We start from the raw sequence: 21972 nt of genomic DNA, 5'->3' as shown, positions 1-21972 counted from the left end.
CATGTTGCAGGTATATTTTATACCACATATTGTAGCTCCCATCACGACAGAGGGATTCAGTGCGTATTCATCATCAGAGAATATGACTGGAAACAGAGTTCAAGCATATTGCACACCATAACGAATACGACTATCCTTCTTCTACTGTCTCACTCAGCAAGTCAGAAGATGTGAAAATAGTTCAATCTGTCAGAAGAAACGGAGGCTGAATCTGCTGACTGTGACTTCTCTTGCAGAAAATTGCAGAAGTAAAACCAGTGCAGCACGGGTTTTAAGAAAAGCATCCTCACCCCCTGTAAGACCTGGAAGCTGTCTCCACACGGCTGCTGGTCTTGATCCGGATCCACACCAACCCTGAAACAGAGGAAACAGAAAGTATTAACCACTCATGAAATGCAGTTTAACTCAAGTTTGGTTAGAAGCTAATCAGCAGTATTTGTCAGCCTCTTTGATTTTCTGCTTGTCTTTGTATGGTTTGCCTCCACATCCCTCACTTATGATCTCTGCTCTTCTTTCTCTGTGCAGTTAGAATTTCATCAGATTTCACAGACTGTTCACTTTGACACAAAAATAATTCCCCTATCTGTGTCACTTCTGCACCTGCAGGATGTAGATTTGTTCTTTTCATGGCTTTGCTCGTGTATGAAGTAGCCTTAAAAGCCCAAACCTCAAAGTGCTGATTGCCGGAGCTTTCAGCAGCTTCAAAAATGCTGCAAATTAACATTCAGCCCCAGCACACACACACAAGCAGAGAGATATCACACAGTTTGTATGACTCAAAGAAAAGCAGATGAGGGAGATATTTTAAATGTGTATGACCCAAAGACCTAAACCACAACTTTAAAAACAAACTTTTCATTCACTAAAAAGGGAAATCCCCCCAACCCGTGACAGAGAGACATTTCAGCCTGCAAGAAAAAAAAAATCATGTGAATGACACGAGCTGCATTTTTACATCTTTCTGTAATTTTAGTGATAAACTGCTCTCTAAAAGGCCCAAGGTCAAATATGACCCATTTTTAGTCAATGAAGCATTCAAAAAAAATTGGGTTAAAGTCATTCCAGTAAAAAAAAAAGCATAACTGGGGTTTTTTGTACCCATTAATTACTGTTTGGGTATTAAACCTAAAATAAAATGTCAAAAAAGAGTACAGTCAGCAGCTAGTTAGCTTATTGTAAAGACCGGATGAGAACAGCCTGTCCAAAGCTGACTAATTCACTCTACCAGCAACTGACACAAACTCATCTAAACTGTAATAATGTTTTATGTGCTGGCTCGTTTTAGGACAGGTGAAGTGGCTGACTGTTTGTTTCCCCGTCTCAATCCTATGGAGTCAGATCAGTCTCAAAATGAATAAATGCACACTGAAGGATTCACAAACACATTTAAGGATTTATTTGTCAATGACTCTTTTGATTATTGTTTGCAATTCACACTTGAATGTTTGTCCTTCTAGATAATTTAGGACTGTCAGCATTAACTAGTTATCACAAATAATTAAGGTCTGAAATAAATGCATTCATATTTTTTAATCACATGCTATTTTGTCCCTTTAGGCGCACCGTAGATAAGCCTCCTCAGTGTCTCCCTGTAGTCACAGTCATGGGAAAGAAGGACACAGCTGCATCTTTGAGAGTTTTTTTTTTTTTTGTGAAATGAAGAGAATATATATATATATATATAAGTAATATATCCACCTCATGACATCAAACATTTACCTTTGTTACCGTTCCTCTGAGCTGTTTTCAGTTAGTTTTTAAAACGTAACGAGTTCCTTTTTCTGTGGTTAAGTTAATGTCGTATCCTTCGATCTACCAGAAGGTCCTTACAAAATAGAATCAGGGTCGACTTCAAACAGCAAGTAAAGTACTTTCAGCTTAAGACAGTACAAAATTCTAAATAAAAGCATATTTTGTTATTTTAAATGCAAAATAATGCAATTTCAAACATTAAAAATGTGAATAACTATTGACTATTGTCTACTGATCTGACTCCAAACTAATCTTTGTGCTAAGCTAAGCTAAACATCTGCTGAAAGAGTGGTATTAAATTCTCATCTACATTTCAGCAAGAACGCAAATACAATTAGCATTTCACAAATTTCCGATCATTACTCTTCAGTAGTGCAGCACATTTTTCCAGACTTTAGCTGGATTTAAATAATTTCCCCCCTGGTGTCTCTTACCAACAGAGAAGGATTAAACCAAACACGGGCAGATTTTACAGGGGCACTTTTAATTCACATAAGCTCTGGAGTATTTGAGTCTAATCCCTGAGGACAGAGGCCAAAGCAGACATGTGTAACATTTCATGGCTACATCTGAAACTACAACTGACACTGACCATACAGTGGGAGGTTTAAATGATGTGCACGGTCATCTTTAGACTTCTCCATGACAGAGGAAATATCCACTCTCAGTAAATCAGTAACTGCAGTTTGAGACAGAGCAGTCAGAGAGTAACTGACTGCCTTTAAACACCACTCTTAACTACTCGTTCAGGACCTTCAGGGGTCGCATGGAGGTCAAAAATCTGAGAAAACAATAACGTGCAAAGCTTGCTGGTGCAGCATTACAAAGGCTCTCTGAGGAATCTGCCCTGAGATTAAGACACAACTGTTGGGGGCCCCCAAGAGAGAGGAACAGTCTGCATATTTCCTCTGATAAGAAACAGCAAAGACCCCTCATGCATGTACAAAAACACATACTTAAATGAGGGGGGTGTTCACCCCGAGACCTTTAATCCTAATCTTAAACTCCCCCTCCTCCTCTCATTAAACCCAACAAATAAACCATGTGAACCAGCCTGTCTGCAGTGTTTTCTGTCCACTAGGGAATCCAGAAACAGAGTCAAAGATAAAGGAACACTCATGACACCGGCTCTGGTTTCGGTCTCATCTTCCTCTTTTGTGTGAACCTTTCAGATCAGTTCACGTGCGTCTGTCGAGCTTCTTCCTTGAAACACGATGTGTGCGTGTGATTTTTTATTTCTGCACGGCTGTGCGAAGAAAATGGCCGACAGTTCATAGAGACACAACAAAGACACCGTTTTTTCACATCACCCAGAGAAAGCCTTGATAAAAGCCCTCGGTTATGCAGCAGCGACTCCTCCAAACACAGCTGGTCTGGAGCGTGACGCAGGAGTTCCTCTGCTTCAAACACGTTTTTAAAATAAATTATTTCCTCTAAAGAATCAATTATTTATCCCAAACCAAACCAGCTGACCTAGCTTTTTGAAATAATACGTGTCATTAGAAGTTTCAAGACCCTTCAAAGGCACTTAATGTTCCCTTAAATCAGAAAAACAGAAGTAAAGAGTGAGAAAAAAAGATTCCCGTCTGATCCAACCACACACTTTCCCAACACCACCTACAGTCGACAGATTTAAAAATGGCACCTGAAGTACTTCCACTTGCCCAGTCGACGTCGCTCTTTCTGCAACGCTTTGGTCTCCCCAACTCTGTCACATCATAAACACAAGGTATAAGGTGGTATGTTTAGCATCTCTGTGGTGAAAATAGATATTTTGCTTGCAACAGAAATCTCTCAAATGTTCCATTTCTTCATGAATCAAAGGGTTCTGGCAGCCTTTCTGTAGTTTCTCTGATGAGCTTAAATGAGTGTGAGGATGAGAGGGTTTGTTGCTGCAGTGTTGGTAGAATGAAGGGCGAGACATAAAAGAGAGTTTAATCAGATAACAGCGTCTTTAACACCAAATTGTCGTTAAATCTGATCCTCTGTTTTTAGGGACATGAACTAATCCTCACACTTGGCACAGAGGTTGGGCAGATGTTCAGGCCTACACATAAAAAAATGAATATTTGACATTGTTTATTTATTCTTTTTGACAATCTAATCTCTCAGACTCTGATCGTATCATCACATACATCATTGTAACTGCTTTATGTCATTGTGTTGGTGTAACTGTTCATCGTCGCTCTTCAACTGGTTTCAGCACATGTACATTCAAAATAGTAACACCCCTTTAATCTCTGGTTTATGACAGTTCATCTATTACAGGGATAATAACACTTTCAGCTCACACTTTTAATTTGAACAGTTTTTATATCAACTAGATTTTTTTAACATCACATTGACTCCAAAAGTTAGAGTTTAAACTTGAACTGAATGTTTAATTTTAACAGCCATCAAACATCTTTAATAACTCTTTGAGCTGCCATGTTTTATGCTTCTTTAAGCATTTTCTACGTTTTCAAACACCCATTCAAACAGCAAGTCCAACCTCTTTCCAGAGTGGTGCTTTGGCAGCCACTTCTAGAGTATTTAAACTTCTTTTAGCAGCTCCACTTCAGAATCAGAATCAGCGTTTTTGGCCGGTTATGCTCAGACACACACAAGGAATTTGACTTCAGTGAACTGAGCTCTCAATGTACAAAAATTATAACCCTAAAAATCACCAATAAACACAAAATAAGTAAGCCTCATAGGTACGAGACTAAATGAGACAATAGTGCGAGGGTGAGCAGTGTAAAAAATGCTTAAATAAACATGATAGATAGATAATAGAATATGTAATCATGTAACAGATGGGTTAACTTGAGTGTTTTTACAGTGTGCATAGATTGATATCAGAAGAGGAGGATAATAATACAGCATTTACATCAGTGAGTTATTGACTATAAAATGGGTTTACATAATCTCATCCACAGTGCGTGTTTGGATTCTGGGTTTTTCTGGTATTTCACAGCCACAGTTCTGACGCTCTGTGACTGCAGCACTAAGCGTGACAGCCTTTCTGTCTTTTCTTGCTTTTGTCACTCTTTTGTACGGAAGCGTATTGCATTCATGTGTGGATTATTTTTTTTGCTTCAGCTTCTGTTTTTTTAACACTCTCGTTTTAACTACCATTTCCACAAATGTTATTCTAAGACTTCCTATTATAACCAACCTCACTTCACTTGTTTTAGTTTTACTGCTTCTCTGTTTTAAACCTTATTTCAGCATGTTCCAATTAATATTTCCGTTTCTATTCTTTATTTAGAGGATGCTTGAGAACATTTTATTGATGAACATCTGTTCAGTTACAGAGAGCACAAAGGGTCTACAGTGAATGATGTCTGCAGCAGAGATTTAGTTCTAGTATCTTTTATTCCATAGCTATAAGCTTTCAACTTATATTACAACTTCCTTAACTTTGCTTTTGATGAATTTTGTTTTACACCAGGACTGTTTCCTTGCCATCTGAAACCCTGGTGGTAAAAAATCATTAATTCATAATTAAATAAATTATAAATATTAACATTTTACATATGGAAACAGAACACTTCTTTTAGGCAGAATTTGTAACAAGTGATAACTTTAACTTCATTTTTTTCCCCTGTCACACTACCACCTCACTGCTTATTTCAACTTCCTTTACGAGGTTTCTTATGACTGTAACTTCAGTTTGTTTAATATTTCATCAATCCGAGCACGTCTGTTGTGACTTCTACTCGTTTCACTTATTATCTGAAGTCTTTAGATGATATTTTAGTCTTTTACAGAGTTTCAACTTTTTAAGAACTTCTCTCTTTTAACCGCCATTTTAACTGTTATTACAACTTCTTTTAGTTTTTATATACTTTCCAGCACTCCCTTTTCAACTATTATTTCGACTTCCTTCCCTTCATTTTGTTATAAGGCCAACTCAGCTTCTTTTAGCACTAAACATAGTTCATCACTTAGCAACCATTCAGACATCTTATATAATTATTTATGGCCAATTCAGCTTATTTCACTATTTTATCTTCTTTTAGCACTACACTATTTTAGCTGGCATGCAAGCAGACATTTGCAGCTCTTTCAAATGTTTCAGCTGCAAGCAAACATAAATAAACCCTTTCTTTTTTTTTTTGCATATATTTAGGCTGCACAAAATCCAAACCTTTCTACCAAACCACTTTTCCTCAACATTTTTAAGGCTGCAAAACCTTTAAATAATCTCTGCAAACGTAACCATAGTTACTACAAATGCATACAAAATGTTCCATTGCAGTGATGGATTAGCAGCTCTTCTCTGACCCAGCTGGAGCACATTGGGTCTCTTTCTCTCTCGATAGCTGCTCTGCCGGAGCTCCGTGATAATCTGCACGCCTACGTGCTTCCAAACTATCCATCAAAAACCTAATAACAGAAAGCAGCAGCGTCTCTTCTCACACCAGACATTTTCTATCCCAGCAACAGTCCTCCATCACAAGCTGCTCATCTGCCTGCTTCTCTGTCACTATTTGTCATAAATGACATCTTTGAAATGTCTTCTACCTAGTAATACATAAAGTATAAAATATGAATTATAAGCTGGATATAGTCTATACAACCATCAAGTCAAGCTTTCCACAATTTGTTTTTAAAAAGTGCACATTTCAGCACAGAGGATGACCAGAAACACGTCTGATATCCACCATTTGAACTAGTTACTGGGGGGGATTTTGGCAGCGCTCTATACCTCGACCAAACACAATGGTCCCTGCTCGTTCTGAGGAGGCATTACTCATATTAAACAGAGCCGGTTCACTCAGGCTGCGACTGCTGTTGTCACACAAATCATCAGCCCATAATCCGCTTTGTCATGGCAAATAAGCTTCTTGTGCAACAAAATGTCACAAAAAACAGAGAGGATGGTTTGCGAATACACGGAAAGCCATGAATGCAAAGCGTCACAGCAGCAGTCACTACAGGATGTGAAAGCTTGCAGCCTGATACCATGATGTTCCAATAAATAACTCAGGAATGAGCTTGAATTTAAATGTTTGATATAAGTCAAGAACCTTTAAAACATAGAAAAAGCAGGATTCCTTCTAAAAAAAATAATTTAAAAAAGACACACAAAAGTAGTACTTTTTTTAAAATCTTAAAACTTATGGAAAATGTAAAGTATTGCAGTAGGGAGCTCTAGCCCCACCTCCTGGACAATAAGGTCAGGCAGATCAATAAATGCTTATCATGTGGACTGAAAAGTAACAATATGTCCAAGAGAAAATGACAAAACAGAGCAACCGTCGCTCGCCTATACAAAGATTAGACAGCAGTAGGCTAAACACTGAAGCCATGAACCTACTTTTGTTCATGAACAATAATTTACTGTTATTGAAGATAATATAAAAAGGCAGTAGACTGTCCTTTCAGCGTCTTTTCATATTAACTTTGTTTAAGATGTAAACTTAATTGTTATAAAGCTAAAGCCTAAATATATCTGTTTTGCTAGTTGTTGTCCATATTTATATTGAATTCTGAATCATATTGGATTAATTTAAAATAAGACACAAGTCATGGTTTAGTTTAACTGTAAAACTATTAAAAACTGAGTCGTGTTCATTGCTATATGTGCTTAGACGGTACCGTAGCATTAGCTTAAGCAGGGGATTAGCAGTGTTTTTTTCTCCTTTAAAATGGGATTAAGGTTTTGCTTTATGTTGTTATGTTTACCTCATACTAGTACCAGAATCACTTGGAAAAGAACACTGCAATAAAAATCAATAAAACTATAGGTAAATTTAGTTGGAGCTAGCTAAGGCTAGCTTTTGCTAACTCGCTAGCTAGCTTACACAACTCTGGCTTTAGCTGCTTGTTGGTAGACTTATAAGAGAAATTATAAACTTTGATCGTTTAATATTTCTTGTATTGAAATTAATTTCAAGAAGTCAGATTTTGAAAAGTAATTTCTGTTTAAAATGTTTTAATCTGAGTCTTTTTCGCTTTGTTTACAGAGAAAAGCTTTGCACTTTTAAAACCTTATCTTACTTTGGATAATTTGATGTTAATTCATAAAATACTTAATATTTTGCCCAGAAGTAAAACCTATCATCCTGTCCTCCAATCACCTCACGATTTTGACTATTTGATAGAATTGTTCTAAAGCTTCTGTAGGTATATTTTTACCAGCATATAAAAAGATAGTTAGTTTTATACATAACAAAAATGAACTGTCACCTGATGTGCAGCCAGGACAGCATGGGTGTGGTCCCTCCACCGAACACCCAGACAGTGAAGAAGACGATGAGCAGCGTGGTGGTGAACATCATCTGGCGTGCGTAGGTTGCTGTGTCCCTGATGGCTAAAGCAAATGCCATCGCTCCACGCAGACCTGCCGAGGAGGCAGAATAATAACAATAATCAGCAATGTGTTAGAGAAAATAACACCTGTTTACAGACCTTAATAACATTTCTATACCTGCAAACATCATCATGTGCTGGAAGTTTCCCTTGATCTTGTGTCTTCTGCCCAGGTTGAGGAGGAAGGACAGCGGGTAGATGTTGAAAGCTCTTCCGATGAATATTGCAGTCTGATAGGCAGGTTAAGGTGTGTTTGGCTGAACAATTCAAATCTGAAGATACTCAGATAGCAGGGTGATCTGACTAACATGTAAGCAAAACAAAAATAAACATTAGGAGATCAATTTTTCTCTTTCTGGATGTAAATCTGCACAAAAAGCTCCAACAAAAAGTCTCGACTTTGGGCTCAAGGGCTTGGATCAAATAAGGGCTGTAACTTAAGATAAAACTGCAGCCCAGTCTTCAAATCATTATCAGACCTTATACTACTGCTTCAGGCAAATCTTAACATCATGGAAACATAAAAATGCATTCCTGCAGTGCCTCAAAAGGATACAAAAGCCCCGATGATGAAAATGGGGCTGAAAATGTGATTCTGGAAGGTGAACAGAGCCAGACCCATGTAGGAGAAGATGAAATTCTCTGCCAGGAAGTGGAGGACCTCAAAGAGCTGCATGGAAATATAACACTCATGAGGGAATTCAATTTAGAGATGCATGAATACAAAGTAAACGCCTTCAAATGTTCAGGTTCAGTGAGGGAATTTCACAGAAGGTTTTCCACACTGTGCTGCTTCAAGAAAAAAAACCTCTTCATCTGTTCCCTCTGAATCAAGAAGAGCCTTGAGAGTCGTTTCTTCTTTTCTCTCAGGCTGCAGGAATGATTACAGAACAGACTGGATCTGGTTCTTGCATTAAACGGGAGGCACAAAACAAAGACAAGCACGGCCTGGTTCAGAATATAGCGATTAAAAATTCATGCTTAATCTAAAGCAGCGTTTCTCAAATAAGCGTTCGTGTACCTAAAGGGATATTTTAAAGAACTAAATGATGTACATGATATTCTTTTAAATGTTAGTGGATTTTTTTTTTCAGTGGTTTAGGATTAATCCCTTAGGATTGTTGAAGTCTTCAAAATATATTTTTTTTGCTTGTGCAAAACAGATTTCCCTCTCACAGGTTTGAAGAACACAGGCAAACCTGTTCATACAGAACAGTCCATCTTACTATCTTCTAAAGTCTTGCTAAAGGCAAATAAAAAAAACGTTGTCATGTGAGCCGACAGACAGAAGAAGCCTTATGTCATCTCTTTGCAGTGTTTTTTTAGATCCTGCATCCCGCCTCTTCATAAATCTTTTACATACTGTATAATGTTGAGTATGTTATTTCGGCGTACCTCAATCATTTCTTTTTTCACTTGACTAAATATAAAGGTTTTACTTCAAATATTTGGTTTAAGGATCATGTTCTCCAACTGCGACATCCCCCTGCCGTGTTAAAGATGAACACCTGATGGTTTAAAGTCTGTTGTTTAGTTAATCAGAAACAGATGGTGCAGTATTGTGTTGTACCAACTTGTAGTTTTTTTCCATTTCTTTGGCACTGCTCAGAGGGCACTTGGATGAAAAAAAAAAAAAAAAGTATTTCCAAAAGGTGTTAATTATTGGAAAGAAAGTTTGAGACCCACTGATCAAAGTGCAGGACTTTAACCTTGCAGTTGTTTTTTCCATTTGCAGCTTTCTTTGAAACCGGAGCGTGCCAAGAGTCTTAAGAGCGCTGATCCAGAAGGTGTCAAGCTGCGTGTTGCCGAGGTGTTAATCTGTACCCTCTCCTTAAGACCGAACCCCTTCAGAGGAACTAAACAGACACGTCAGGAGGGATGTCCTCAGAGAACCCTGATTAAGGTCACAGCGGGCTAACACTGATCCTTCTGACACCCTGTTTAGACTTCGAGGGAGGTCAAAACAGCCCAAAATAAAAAGGGGGAGATTTCATTTCATGTACATAAAGTGGTTATGTGCTACCTGTTTGGTGCGTTTGTTGGACTCTTCAGAGAGGTTGTTGTACGTGTAGTGAGCCTGTGTGATGCCACAGAACAGCACGGCCACAACACCTGCAGAGGTCACAAACATGAAAACAAATGAACACACATTTTGAAGCTCTAAAACAATGGCAAACAAATAAAGTGAAATAAGCAGAGTGGGCTGAGTGATTTGGGAAAGCAATTATCAGAACATCCAAAACAAAGATTAGCTTTTTTTCCCCTGATTGCCTTTGATGCTACTGTGCATCAAATTATCAGTTCATTTCATCTACTGCACATCTGATGCATAATCTGCATCTTAATCCCCCCCATCATATTTCATTTGATAACAGACGGACTGAGCTCTCTGAGGTGGGTTTAGCAGCACTTACTTTAAACAGCTCATTAATACGTTAGTCAGCATAATCAACAAGGCGAGGAAGTCGAATTTAGAAGCTCTCTCTAGATCACAGTTATACAAAATATAATCTGCATGTAGACGTTCGACATGTTACAAATACAGGTTTTTATGAATGACAATGTTTTCGTCTTTCCAGCTTTTAATTCCCCACCGGTCGGCTCAGGTTATGAGAAGGATATTTTAAAAACCCAATCATAAATTTGGGGCACGGAGTCTAAGAAAGAGGCCAATTAAGAGAGTCTAATTAAAGATGTTATTAAGTTGCATTATGGGAAATGTAGGATACAGTGATTTTGTAGCTTCATCCAGAGCAAGGACGCCCTCTGCTGCTTTAACGAGATCATTCTTTTTTTAAACTTTGTCTCTGTGAGGACGGTTGCACAACATGACACTTTTAAAGTACTATAACCTCCTCGGACTGAAACATGCTTTAACAGTATCACGAGATACAGTACGAATCAATAATTATCAACAAAATCAGTTATAATAAACGTTGAAAGAAGAAAAATAACAAATGTTTTCTTAGCAGTTGACAAATAATGTCTTCAAACGGCAGAAATCAAATGTATATGGTGCGAGTCAAACAGTTGATTTTCAAACAATGGTTTATTGTTACACCCTTTATCAAGCTGCAACCCTGATATTGATCTATTGTATTTATAATTTGTATTAAAATATCATAGGTGTTGCTTTTAAATACCCGTAATGAGGAAGACAAAAATAAATAATTAATCAGAATAAATGTGATGTGCATACTGTTCATAATGACAGGAAGTGTGGTACATTAACTAATGTTAAAGAATCTGTATTAGCTTCAGCTAAAGCTTTTTGCCAAATGTTTATTGTAAATACAAAATAAATAAAGATTATTTGAATTCATAAATTGGCAACAGTTTCTCTGAGAGTGGCTGATAACTTGAGATTCTTCTGACTGCATTAATGGTGTGAGAGTGAGTTAATGTACACAGTTCAATGCTTGTTTGCATAAAATAATGTTCAGTTTTCTATTTTCTTAGATTACATCAGACACATGTTTACTGTGAATGCTCATATTGTGATAATAATACATTGCAGTTTATTGTGCAGCCCTAATTTAAATGTCACATTTAATCATTTAAGACAGAACAATCACAGCTAGACGTAACCCGGTCCTTAAAGGTTTGTAGAATGGTTTTTAAATGTCCTCTTTAAATGAGTTTTCTGCCCTTTGTCATGAAGCTTTCAATGTCTTCTGTGAAGCACTTTGAATTGCCTTGTTGCTGAAATGTGCTAAATTAATAAACTTGCCTCGCCTTGCATTAAAAAGAGAGAGCAAATATAAATAAATAAAAAGTACAAAGAGTTTGGATAGAGTAATATTTAAGACTTTAAGTAATCATTTCTCACTGTGAGTTTCCTCTAAATCCAAGTCATAAAAGCGTCATTTATTAAGGCAAAGAGAATTCAAAAGATACTGAGCATGCACACTTCTTTAAGGGTCCTAACCACAGCTGTCTGGTGCCTATTTCCTAAATGTAAAACCCCGTCCTTCCTCCTGAGAGCTCACCTGTGAACCCGCAGGCCTCGGCCATCAGGAAGGTGCTCCAGGACATGAGGAAGAAGAGCGCCGTCTCCAGCAGCGGGAAACAGTGCAGCTTGGTGAACTTTGTGACGTGAGACTCCAGTTAAAGACACAACACAGTTTTGGATCTTAAACAAATTACACCTATAACACATCATCATTTAAAAAAAAAAAAATCTGAATCTTGGACTTTATATTTGTATTTTCATTTCAAAGCAGATTTGAGAGGAAGGATATGAGTGCTGTGACAACTCCTGTAGCTGCACCCATCACAAAGGAGCCGCTGAAAATACCCAGAAACACCCCCACAGACTTGAAAAAAGCTGCGGCATCAAACATGTGAGTGTTCGCTCCGCTGGGCTGGTATGCAACAATAGACCTGAAATAGAAAAGAAACGCATTTGTCATAAATTTACCAATTACTCAACTTTGTTTAGGATTGATTCATCTCCTTATAAAACACACTGTTCGGCTCTTTTGTGTCTGTGTATTGATGATCATTTTTTCTTACATTCTAGAGTAAAAAAAAACTTGTAACAGACTTTAATCGTCCACTAGAGGGAGTCAGAGAGCCATCTGTCTGTCAGGAGGAGCAGTGATGCTCGGTCTCTCACCTCACTGTAGAATTTCAGCATCAGGAGGGAAAAGCCCCCAGAACCAACATAATATATATTCACAGTTTCAATCCCTTTTCAGAGGAGGTGTAGTGTTAGAGACAAAGCAGAAGTCTGACTTACGAGGAGAGCACGATGGCCACAGCATCGTTCATCACGCTCTCTCCAAACAGCAGAGCGTACAGATCCCCGTCTGCGTGGAGCTCATTGAAGATGGCCAACACCGTCACTGTAAACATTTGATTTAAAAAAACAGTCAAGAAACAGATTTATTGATATTTTAACATGAAATTCTTCATTTAAATTAACAATCTGCTTTGGTAAACGTATTTAACATTTAAACAGCATTAATAGTAAATACAGAAATCAAAAACAGCTTTAATACTTGTTGGATTTCAATGTCTGCAAATCCATCATGTGACCTTGATTGTACATCTATCATTTTTTATCTATTTTTACTGTCTCTTTAAGGCCCCCCCTCCCCACGTGCCCACTGTCTCCTGATTGGCCAGGTCTCTGGAAGCCTTTTGGGGGGGGCGGCTGCAGGGCTGCCAGGGAGGGCTGCTCTCTAGTGCTGGGAGAAGAGAGCCTTTGTAAGAGGGCTGCTTGAGCAAAGGCTTGAAGCTGTCTTATTCTTATCATAATATCATTATCAAAATATCACCTGTAATATGTCGGGCCCTCGCCCATCAACAGACACGTCTGTGATATTCCATTAAATTCAGTTTAATTGGAGCAGCTTCTGGTGTGCAGACTCAGTTATTTTTCTATGTTTGGATGATTTTTGTCTAGCAGCCAGTACTTAAACTTCACAGGATGTGCGTGTCAAATTTGTGTGATTTGAGCAAAAGCTTCCCCCCTCTGCAGATTTAACCTCAGATTACGTCAACAGACATTTACCTCATGATCTAAAACTTTTACTTCCACGTTTATTGTCACACTATATGTGAGTTTTTAATTGGGGATCACTCAGTCTGATCATTTGTATATATTCCATGTATTACCCTGGTCAGCACGTGTTTGTGTCGTACCTGGGTCTGTAGCAGAGATAATAGCTCCAAAAAACAGACAGTCTGTGTAGTAGAACTTGTCCGTCAGCTGTCCGACCACCTGCATCAGTTTGACCACACCGTACATCAGGTTCCTGAAGACAAACATACAGGTGATTAAAGGCTACAGATCAAAGAGCAGGTAGACCTTGATTACATCTGCAGGATTGAATCCTAAAGCTCCTCATGCGTCTGACATTTCATTAAAACTCACCCGATAACAAAACAGGAGATGGCAGTGCCAAGAAAAGCGTAGGTTATAATGGAGCCCAGATTCCTGAAGAAATGTCTCTGCAACAAGAACAAATAAAAAGAATGAGATGAGACGAGGAAAGGAGAAAACACTACAGTCATTTATCTATTAACACATGTTTACATGACTTTAAATGCACCAAGTACAAAGTCAGCTTCAGATTTAATCCTCAGAAAATGTTTATTTTTTTACACTGAGCATGTTTTTTATATTTTGTCTCATCATTCTTCTTCTTTCTCCTCTATTTAATAAAGACAAAATATTTAAATATCCTTAGTAACTATAACATTTTACTCTTACAAAACTTTCACAGATGTTTGTCTTGTTTTTACAGTTTTTAAATGATCTTGCCCTCCCCACCATTCAAAGATTTTATCCAGAAAAATAAAAATGACAGGATCAACACCAGAGCACAAACCAGTGGAGACTGATATACTGAGGAATTGATCTGAATCTAGTCAAAAAGTGGAGTCTATAGAAGCACACTTTACTGGAGCAAATGACCAGCATATATCCAGACTGTGACAACATCACCTTTAAAAGAAAACTCATTAAAAACAAACCAGTCAAGTACTCATGTATAATATCTGTCTCTTCTGGTCCCCAATCCGGGGGGCTTCTCAATCATACTGCATTTGAGCTAATCGTACATGCATCTCTTATTTCTACCGCAAAAACTTTAATTGATTGCCTGACCTTTTATTTACCTTGTAGTCTATGATATGAGCCTGCCTTTATTATTTATTCATTAAGAGACAGGCCTTTCATTATTTAAAAACAAAACTTGTACACATTAAAGATGGGAAAGACTATATCATTTATCTTGAATATCAACTCTGTACACAGTTAGTATATCCAGAAACTAAGTTTAAACTCACTAATTTCACCTGGCTTTTTAAAGCAATGTGCAAACCTGCAGCACAGCTGGAACGCATACCAGCTTCATTACGTCTTTCCTGGACAGATGTTGAAGTATTGTTTGTGTCTCTCTGCTTTTTCTCTATATATTTGATCCGCTAACTAATCAACACTAAATGCATTGAGAGCTGCCTTCATTTGTCAGAACATGAAGCTACAGCAGGTTAGTAACAGGGACTGGGCCTGAAATTAGGATGAGCTTTTTATTTGAAGTTTTACAGTATAAAACAAATGCATCCATTTTGTTTGTAAAAGAGTGTGTGAGTTCTCCTGTGTGCTGTCCTGTAGTCTGTCCTGTAGTCTGTCCTGTGAGGGGTTCTGTGTTATATGATTTGTGGTAGTACCTGCCTGAGGACCACGGATTGAATTTAGATTTTGTGCCAATTCGGCATATTTACATTGAAGTCTACTGATGATCCGTCGATCAATGTGCACTATCCTAATTAAATAAATTCAACAAATAAACCGCAGGGTCGATCCCTCTGAAACTAACAATCATCTACAGACTTCAGTGATTGTAATGTGTAAAGAAAGGTACTTCAATCCATTTGAATGAACTTCTTTCATTTTCTAATTATTTTGATGTCAGTTGAAACAAAACATCCCTTGAGATTAAGTTGTTTATTTCCCTCAACAGATCATCAGCTTTAAGTGAAGGACTCGATGAGTTATCTGCAATCTACAAAGATTGAAATGTCTTACAAGAGGAAACGATTCAGGTCAGTCAAGGCTGCGTCTGAGTGAGTAACTCGTTAAACAGGACGAGAGACATACACACACATTCCTCTGTTTGACAGGTTGTAAAAACACACAACAGCAAACATGAGAGCTTCTCTGGATCACTTCCACAGAGCTGGATCTCTGATCTCAGATCTTCTTCAAAAGCGTCTGTGAAACAACAAAATGCTGATTCAGATTTCTGAAGGAAACAGACTTTTCCTCAGCGCCTGTCAGGAGTGACTTTTGTGAAATCAAACATAGAAAGAATTGAACAGAAAGGGGGGAAAAGCTTGTTTAGTTTAAGATATACAGACAGATTTTCTGTAAGATGACTAACAGATGATTAGACAAACATTTACACAGGCATGTGTGTTTTACTACAACGATCAAAAGCAGACGAACAACTGAACCGACGAGTAAACAACCCAACAAGCACAAAACGGAGCGCTGCATCTTTCTTCTTTCTCCCTCGAAGCTGTCAACACTGAGCTTCATATAAAATCTCCCTGCAACAGATTATTGTAGAAAACAGTCTCTACGAAAACAGACTTAGACGACTTGCTTCCCGTTTCCTGAGGCCTGATGTCTGACTCAGCAAATTCCAACTCGAATGAAACTTTAACCAGAAAAACAAAACGACCCGTCAGTACAAAGCTTCAATATGTCAGAGAGATTTAAACGACCAGCTCCAGGCATCTTGTTCTCTTAAAAAACAGAGAGCTAATAGTTGGCACTGATTAAATTGATCAGACAAAAAGGAAAGGGGCTTCAGATTTGGATTTTTCTGCTTTTATATGTTTTTGTTTTCAACGTCTTCTGTCACTTTTATAGTGTTGTTATGCTCTCGGTGCAAGGCAAAGTCCCCCAGGGGCAATAAAGGATTCACTCACTCATTTTATTGACGTTTTATAAATTAATTTGTTAACCTGTAATAGCACATATTATCCACTGCATGCAGCCCTGCAGTAAATAGAATATATTTATAAAAAGACATGTCCAAAACGCTTCAAAATGGATAAGCATTTTATCAGATTTAGTAAGCCGGCTTTACTCAATCTGTGAGATAAGAACGATCAGACTGCTCAGTATGCAGGTTAAATATGGTCCAGTGAGACACTTTTCTCACAGAGATCACATTGCCCACATCTTGCCCTATATTTTGAGTTTTCACTTTTTTTATTTTTATAGTGTACAGAAGCTGTTTTTAAAAAAGTACTGTGTTTGCGTTCAGTGTGCCTTAGTGTTTGTAACCACAGGGTAACTCTTGATATGATGATGTCGATATTTACCAAATATTTATAAATATAAGAATCATTTTGTTTGTCAAAGCTTAACCTTAAATCCTCCTGAACTTAACAAAATAAAAGTCTTTATTTACTGTGAAGAGAATGAACTCGTCATGATACATTATGATTTGATGTTTTATGATATGCGATATGAAACACAATAGGATACACGATACGACACATAATACTCGATACGTGATAGGATATGTAAACCCATATGATATGATACCCAATAAAACAGGATGTGACACAATAAGAAATACACAATAGGATATGTGATCCAATATATGACACAGTAGATGGTACACAATATGAGGGCCACAATAACATCCAGATATAGGCGCCAGAGGCCGAGCGGTTGATTTGGGGCCCCATGTAGAGGGGTTCGAATCCGACCTGTGGCTCCTCTACCGCATGCCATCCCCCACTCTCTCTCTCCCCAGCTTCAGACTCTATCCACTATCCTATCTCTCCAATAAAGGCCCAATAATAGATCTTTATAACAAAGAAGATAAATAACCAAACAAGAAAATCAATGGAAGAAAATGAAACCTGAGCAACAATATCGACTGTCACAATCAGCACAAAGCAAACAATACATGTTGGAAAAGGAGTGAAGGATGAATATGTCGATTCTAGAGACAAATAAAAGAACAATGTCAAACAAGCTATCAGTCTTTCCCTCTGCTCTATTCCTTTTCAAAATGTTTCATTTGAACAATTTCTGAAACAGAATTGAGTTTGAACTCTGCTTGAGTTTAATCATCAAACTTTACCACTGATCCATCCCACACATTGTCATTCACTTGTCAATGGTGTGCAAACCTGCAGAGCTTTAAAGGTTAAGGTTTCCCCTTTAATTATAACCCCCTTTTATGTTTGATATAAGTTAGAAGTCATTAATTTAATGTCAAATCCACCAGCTCCATAAAATCTAAGACGTTCATTTTGTGTGTTTTTTTTAATTATTATTTAGTATTTTTGTTAAAATGGTTGCACTGGAGATACGTGGTGTTGCCATGATAGCATTTACTCATTTAGAAAAACACACCAAGGTAGTGAAGAAGTTCCTACAATACTTCTCGATACCACATGTTTTCAAAAGATACAATCTTGGTAAATTTAATGATGGAATATAATCCAAAAGTACAAATGCCTTAAAAAAAAACGTCACCTCTTCAGTCATGTTTTAAAGCCAAAGCTGCTGCAAGGAGAGGGGAGTGGACTTGTATTTTTGTTGCCATGGTATCAAAAAGAAATCGATATGGTTTCATTTTTATTTGAATCGTTTTTAAAAAGTTTTAAACTTTAAAATGTCAGGTTGGAGAAAACAAACCTTCTCAAACCTCAGCCCCTTCACTTTAACTCCTGTTCAGATGCTTTTAAGATGCTCACTTGTTTCTCCTTTACATCCTCCGTCACTGGATAATAGGATAAAGATAAAATGCACTCTCATAATAATAAGAGCATAGATCAGAAGCCATCAGTTGTTTCACACATTTCACTCTCCATTGATTCAAGGTCGGGGATCTGAAGCAGCTACGCTCGAGGTCTACAACCTGCACTTCTCACACTTAACACCAGTAAATATCATTAATCATGAAGACCACAGATCCACCGCAAAGAATTCCCCCAAAATAAACCAACCTGACTCCTACTGTCAACGTCAGCCCTTTTTTTTATTTTGCCAGTACAAACGACAGAGAGGAAGTGAAAGACATCTGCTCTGGACTTACCCTCAGAAGAGCCACTTATGTTCAGTACACACTGAATACCCCCCCTCCCTGTCCAATGAGGGCTGCACTTTGAAAACCACCTGTCTGATGAGACAGCAGGTAGTGGCAGCATGTGCACCTGGCCCCCATAACAACAACAACAACAACAACAACAACAGTCAAATCAACTCATGTTGCCCTTCATCAAACAAGTTGAGCTCACAATCAGACCATCGTTTCACATGACTCATCTCACCTTCTTCAGACTGTATCCAGCGTGGAAAATGATCGGAGGCAGGAGGATGTTGAAGAAAACTTCAGGGTCAAACGTTACCTGGAAACAAGAAACATTAGAAAGAGTCATTCTGAGATTTTTAAATCAAACCTGATAAAAAAAAAACTTTTAAACATTCGGGGGTTTACATTTCTTAGATGTATAAAACATTTATACAGCTTTACATTCACATGGTGTATGTCGAGACTTAAAGTTGCTGCATTAAACAAAAGACATTCTTAAACAAAATAGAAATCTATAGAAAGCACTGAAAGAGTAAATTACAGTTTTTAATGCTCAGAAACTACATTGCCCACACAAATCAGTCGTTGACTTGATCACTGACGTTTAAGTCTTTAAGATAATTCATAAAAGGCCGTCATATATTCTCAAAGCTCTGCTGTATGGTAGTTATCCTTTCTAATTGAAGGCTTGATAACATCTGTCTTATCCAATGACTAGTGCTCGGCCTTTCAACATTTGTTGCATAAACGCAAACTCGGGTCAATAGACGCTTGTTCATTTCTGCTTTAAATATTTCTCTGGGTATAAGCCCAGCAGAAGAAGCTTAGGGTCAGTAAGATTGATTTAGAAATACTCCTTTGTTATTCTTACCTCTCTTAAAAACAGTTTTATTTTCCTATCTTCCCAAATGCAATGAACGTACGTCCCTCTCATTCCCCGACATTTCGTTCAGATATCTGGAATGGTTGTGTAATATTGATGTAAATTTGCTGGTGTAACGGCATTAACCGCTCATGCTGTAATAGTTTAAGACGTGTAATTAAAGACTTAGTCTGAGCACCAGCACAAGCTGCTTTCCAATCTTCATCCGATATTGCAGATTGCAAATTTCAGCTGATTTTGATATGAAGAAAATTCATCTTTGTATTTAAAGGTCTGTTTCTTTGGAGGTCCCTATCGTCACACACTTCATAACAACAAACTGAATGTCTGTGACAAAAACAAAGTCCGTACTCACTGGTAAGAAAAAAACACTTTTAGTTAACGTACTTTGATCGAGCGTATTTGCCTCCAAATCCAAAGATTACTTTTTAGCCACTACAGCAATGTACTAAAGCGAAACTAAAACTTTGTGACGCTATTGGTCTCTTAGATCCCAAAATATATGTAAAATTAGTCAATAAAAAAATAGGCCCATTTAAACAGTGTAAATTTGGCAGAGATTGCTGTCTTTATTTCTTACCTTGCGCAGCATGTCGTTTTGCTCCACATTATGAATTTCTCTGGAGTTGATCTCCCCTTTCAGGGTGTACTCAAAGAACTTCCCGCTGATGTTGAGCAGCAGGGTGCTGGTAGGACCCTCCTTCAGTGAGCAGCTCGGCGGTGTCTTGTTGTGGTAGCTGGTGGCAGGGATGCCGTAACGCAGAATCACACCGACCAGCAAACCTGAGCAGAGAATGAATACAACAACATGTGAAGTGGATTGTAGAGATGATTAAAAGATGGACGACATGACAGTTTGTCAAAAAGTGATACCAAAACATTTGGAGCTCCCCCTACTGACTGTCTGCAGTACAGGTCATAAGCTCCGCCTCCTCAATTTCAACAATGTGGTTCCAGAAGTAAAAATCTTGTTGATTTTACACAATAACAGATTTGATTATTAACCATAATGTCTGAATGCTTTTACAGGGACTTAAGTCTCCTGGTTTTTATCATATTGGAGATATTGCATTTACGTTCCATTTAAATTATGTCTCCCATCTAAACTTCAAATTATCTTTTATTCTTTCATTACCTAAAGGCAAAACTCAATTTCTACATCGCTCCAGAAGTAAGTTGCTCTTGTTGCCACCGCCATGTGTATCATGCTGGTACATCACTTGGCTGAAGCCATGACTGCTTAGGTAGTCGGAAGCTCTCAGAAATCGGGTAAGGCGAATATATGCCACACTATCCCGTTTTCATTATCACTGAACCTGGGGGGACAGAGCCTTCTCCATAGCTGCCCCCTCCCTCTGGAACTCACTCCCTACACATATTCAACACTGCACCGACCCTCCTACTTCACAATCACTGATCAAAACTCACCTCTTCAAACAAGCTTTTAATGTATGATTGTGATGTATTTCCTGTTTTCTGTAGTTTACCTTTATTGTTTTTATCTTTATGATTTGTGTGTAATGTTGCAATGTCTGTTAGTCTGTCCTTACTGTGCTGTTCTTTCTGTTTTTTAACAATTGTACAGTGTCTTTGAGTTTTTGAAAAGCGCTTATAAATAAAATGTATTATTATTATTATTATTATTATTATTATTATGAGTCCTCCAGGTAGCTAAATCAGGTTTCTCAAAATCAGGAGTAATGCGTATCACAGTTTCTGAAATCAGGATATGATGTTTACATGCACAAATACAAAAACAGGATACTTAAACTGATCAGAACAGATTTATCTGTAAGTGTAATGTGTAATACAGTAGCTCCACCAGCCGATCTCTACTGCACAAACTCTGTCTCCAAATGCACAATATACTGTATGCCACCACCGTCCATCAAGGGAGGATTTTGGCTGTTATTTTTGCAGAAACGGAGGAGGAGGAGAGGCGTTGTCCATCTTTGTATATATAGTCAAAGTATCAACAATTAGCCCAAAATAAATGCCATTATATTCAAAATCGTCCAGTTAACTGCTCAGTGCCACACAATGTCCCAGGTGCTGCTCTACAGGCAGAAACACACACAGAGAGCAGCAGAGCAAAGGAAGACAGATGTGGAGATGGTAAGGAGAAGCTGGAGGAACGATGCAGGCAGTTATCGCAGGCAGTACACACACACACACACACACACACACACACCAGGTGTACTTTCAACCATCATTAGGAATAGATCCGCTTTTTGTCTAAATCTATTGTAAAGCAACTTCACATTTCTGATTTCTGAAACTTTAGGTTCTTTCCAGCATGTGGCATTTAAAGGAAGAACCATCAGTGACATCCTGTTGTAAAAAAAAAAAAAATCTTTCAGCTGGCACTCCAACTTCTATAGATGTGTTCCTGAATTTACTTATAAGGTGAAAATAACAAAATGAGTAGATACCAACTGGAAAACAAGCTTTTCTGTAGAG

At 37.9% G+C, this 21972-nt stretch overlaps 1 protein-coding gene across 3 annotated transcripts in view; it reads right to left on the bottom strand.

Annotated features, from left to right (window-relative positions):
* The window catches only part of slc9a7 (solute carrier family 9 member 7), a 38172-nt gene that overhangs the window by 12472 nt on the left and 3728 nt on the right, over positions 1-21972 (bottom strand). For 2 of the 3 annotated variants that reach the window (XM_061030164.1, XM_061030147.1), the window contains exons 2-14: positions 20093-20295; positions 18868-18945; positions 13934-14010; positions 13702-13814; positions 12794-12899; positions 12289-12435; positions 12042-12142; positions 10076-10164; positions 8609-8722; positions 8171-8282; positions 7930-8083; positions 3398-3460; positions 291-354 (exon numbers count right to left, since the gene is read on the bottom strand). In XM_061030164.1, the coding sequence (XP_060886147.1) occupies positions 291-354; positions 3398-3460; positions 7930-8083; positions 8171-8282; positions 8609-8722; positions 10076-10164; positions 12042-12142; positions 12289-12435; positions 12794-12899; positions 13702-13814; positions 13934-14010; positions 18868-18945; positions 20093-20295 (1421 nt within the window). The remainder of the gene's footprint in view (positions 1-290; positions 355-3397; positions 3461-7929; positions 8084-8170; positions 8283-8608; positions 8723-10075; positions 10165-12041; positions 12143-12288; positions 12436-12793; positions 12900-13701; positions 13815-13933; positions 14011-18867; positions 18946-20092; positions 20296-21972) is intronic. The other variant, XM_061030154.1, reaches the window with a different exon arrangement.

The sequence above is a fragment of the Labrus mixtus genome, chromosome 3 (assembly GCF_963584025.1).
Source record: "Labrus mixtus chromosome 3, fLabMix1.1, whole genome shotgun sequence".
In the NCBI taxonomy this organism is placed as follows: Eukaryota; Metazoa; Chordata; class Actinopteri; order Labriformes; family Labridae; genus Labrus; species Labrus mixtus.
The sequence above is the reverse complement of the archived record's forward strand: the minus strand, read 5'-3'. Positions and strand labels throughout refer to the sequence as shown.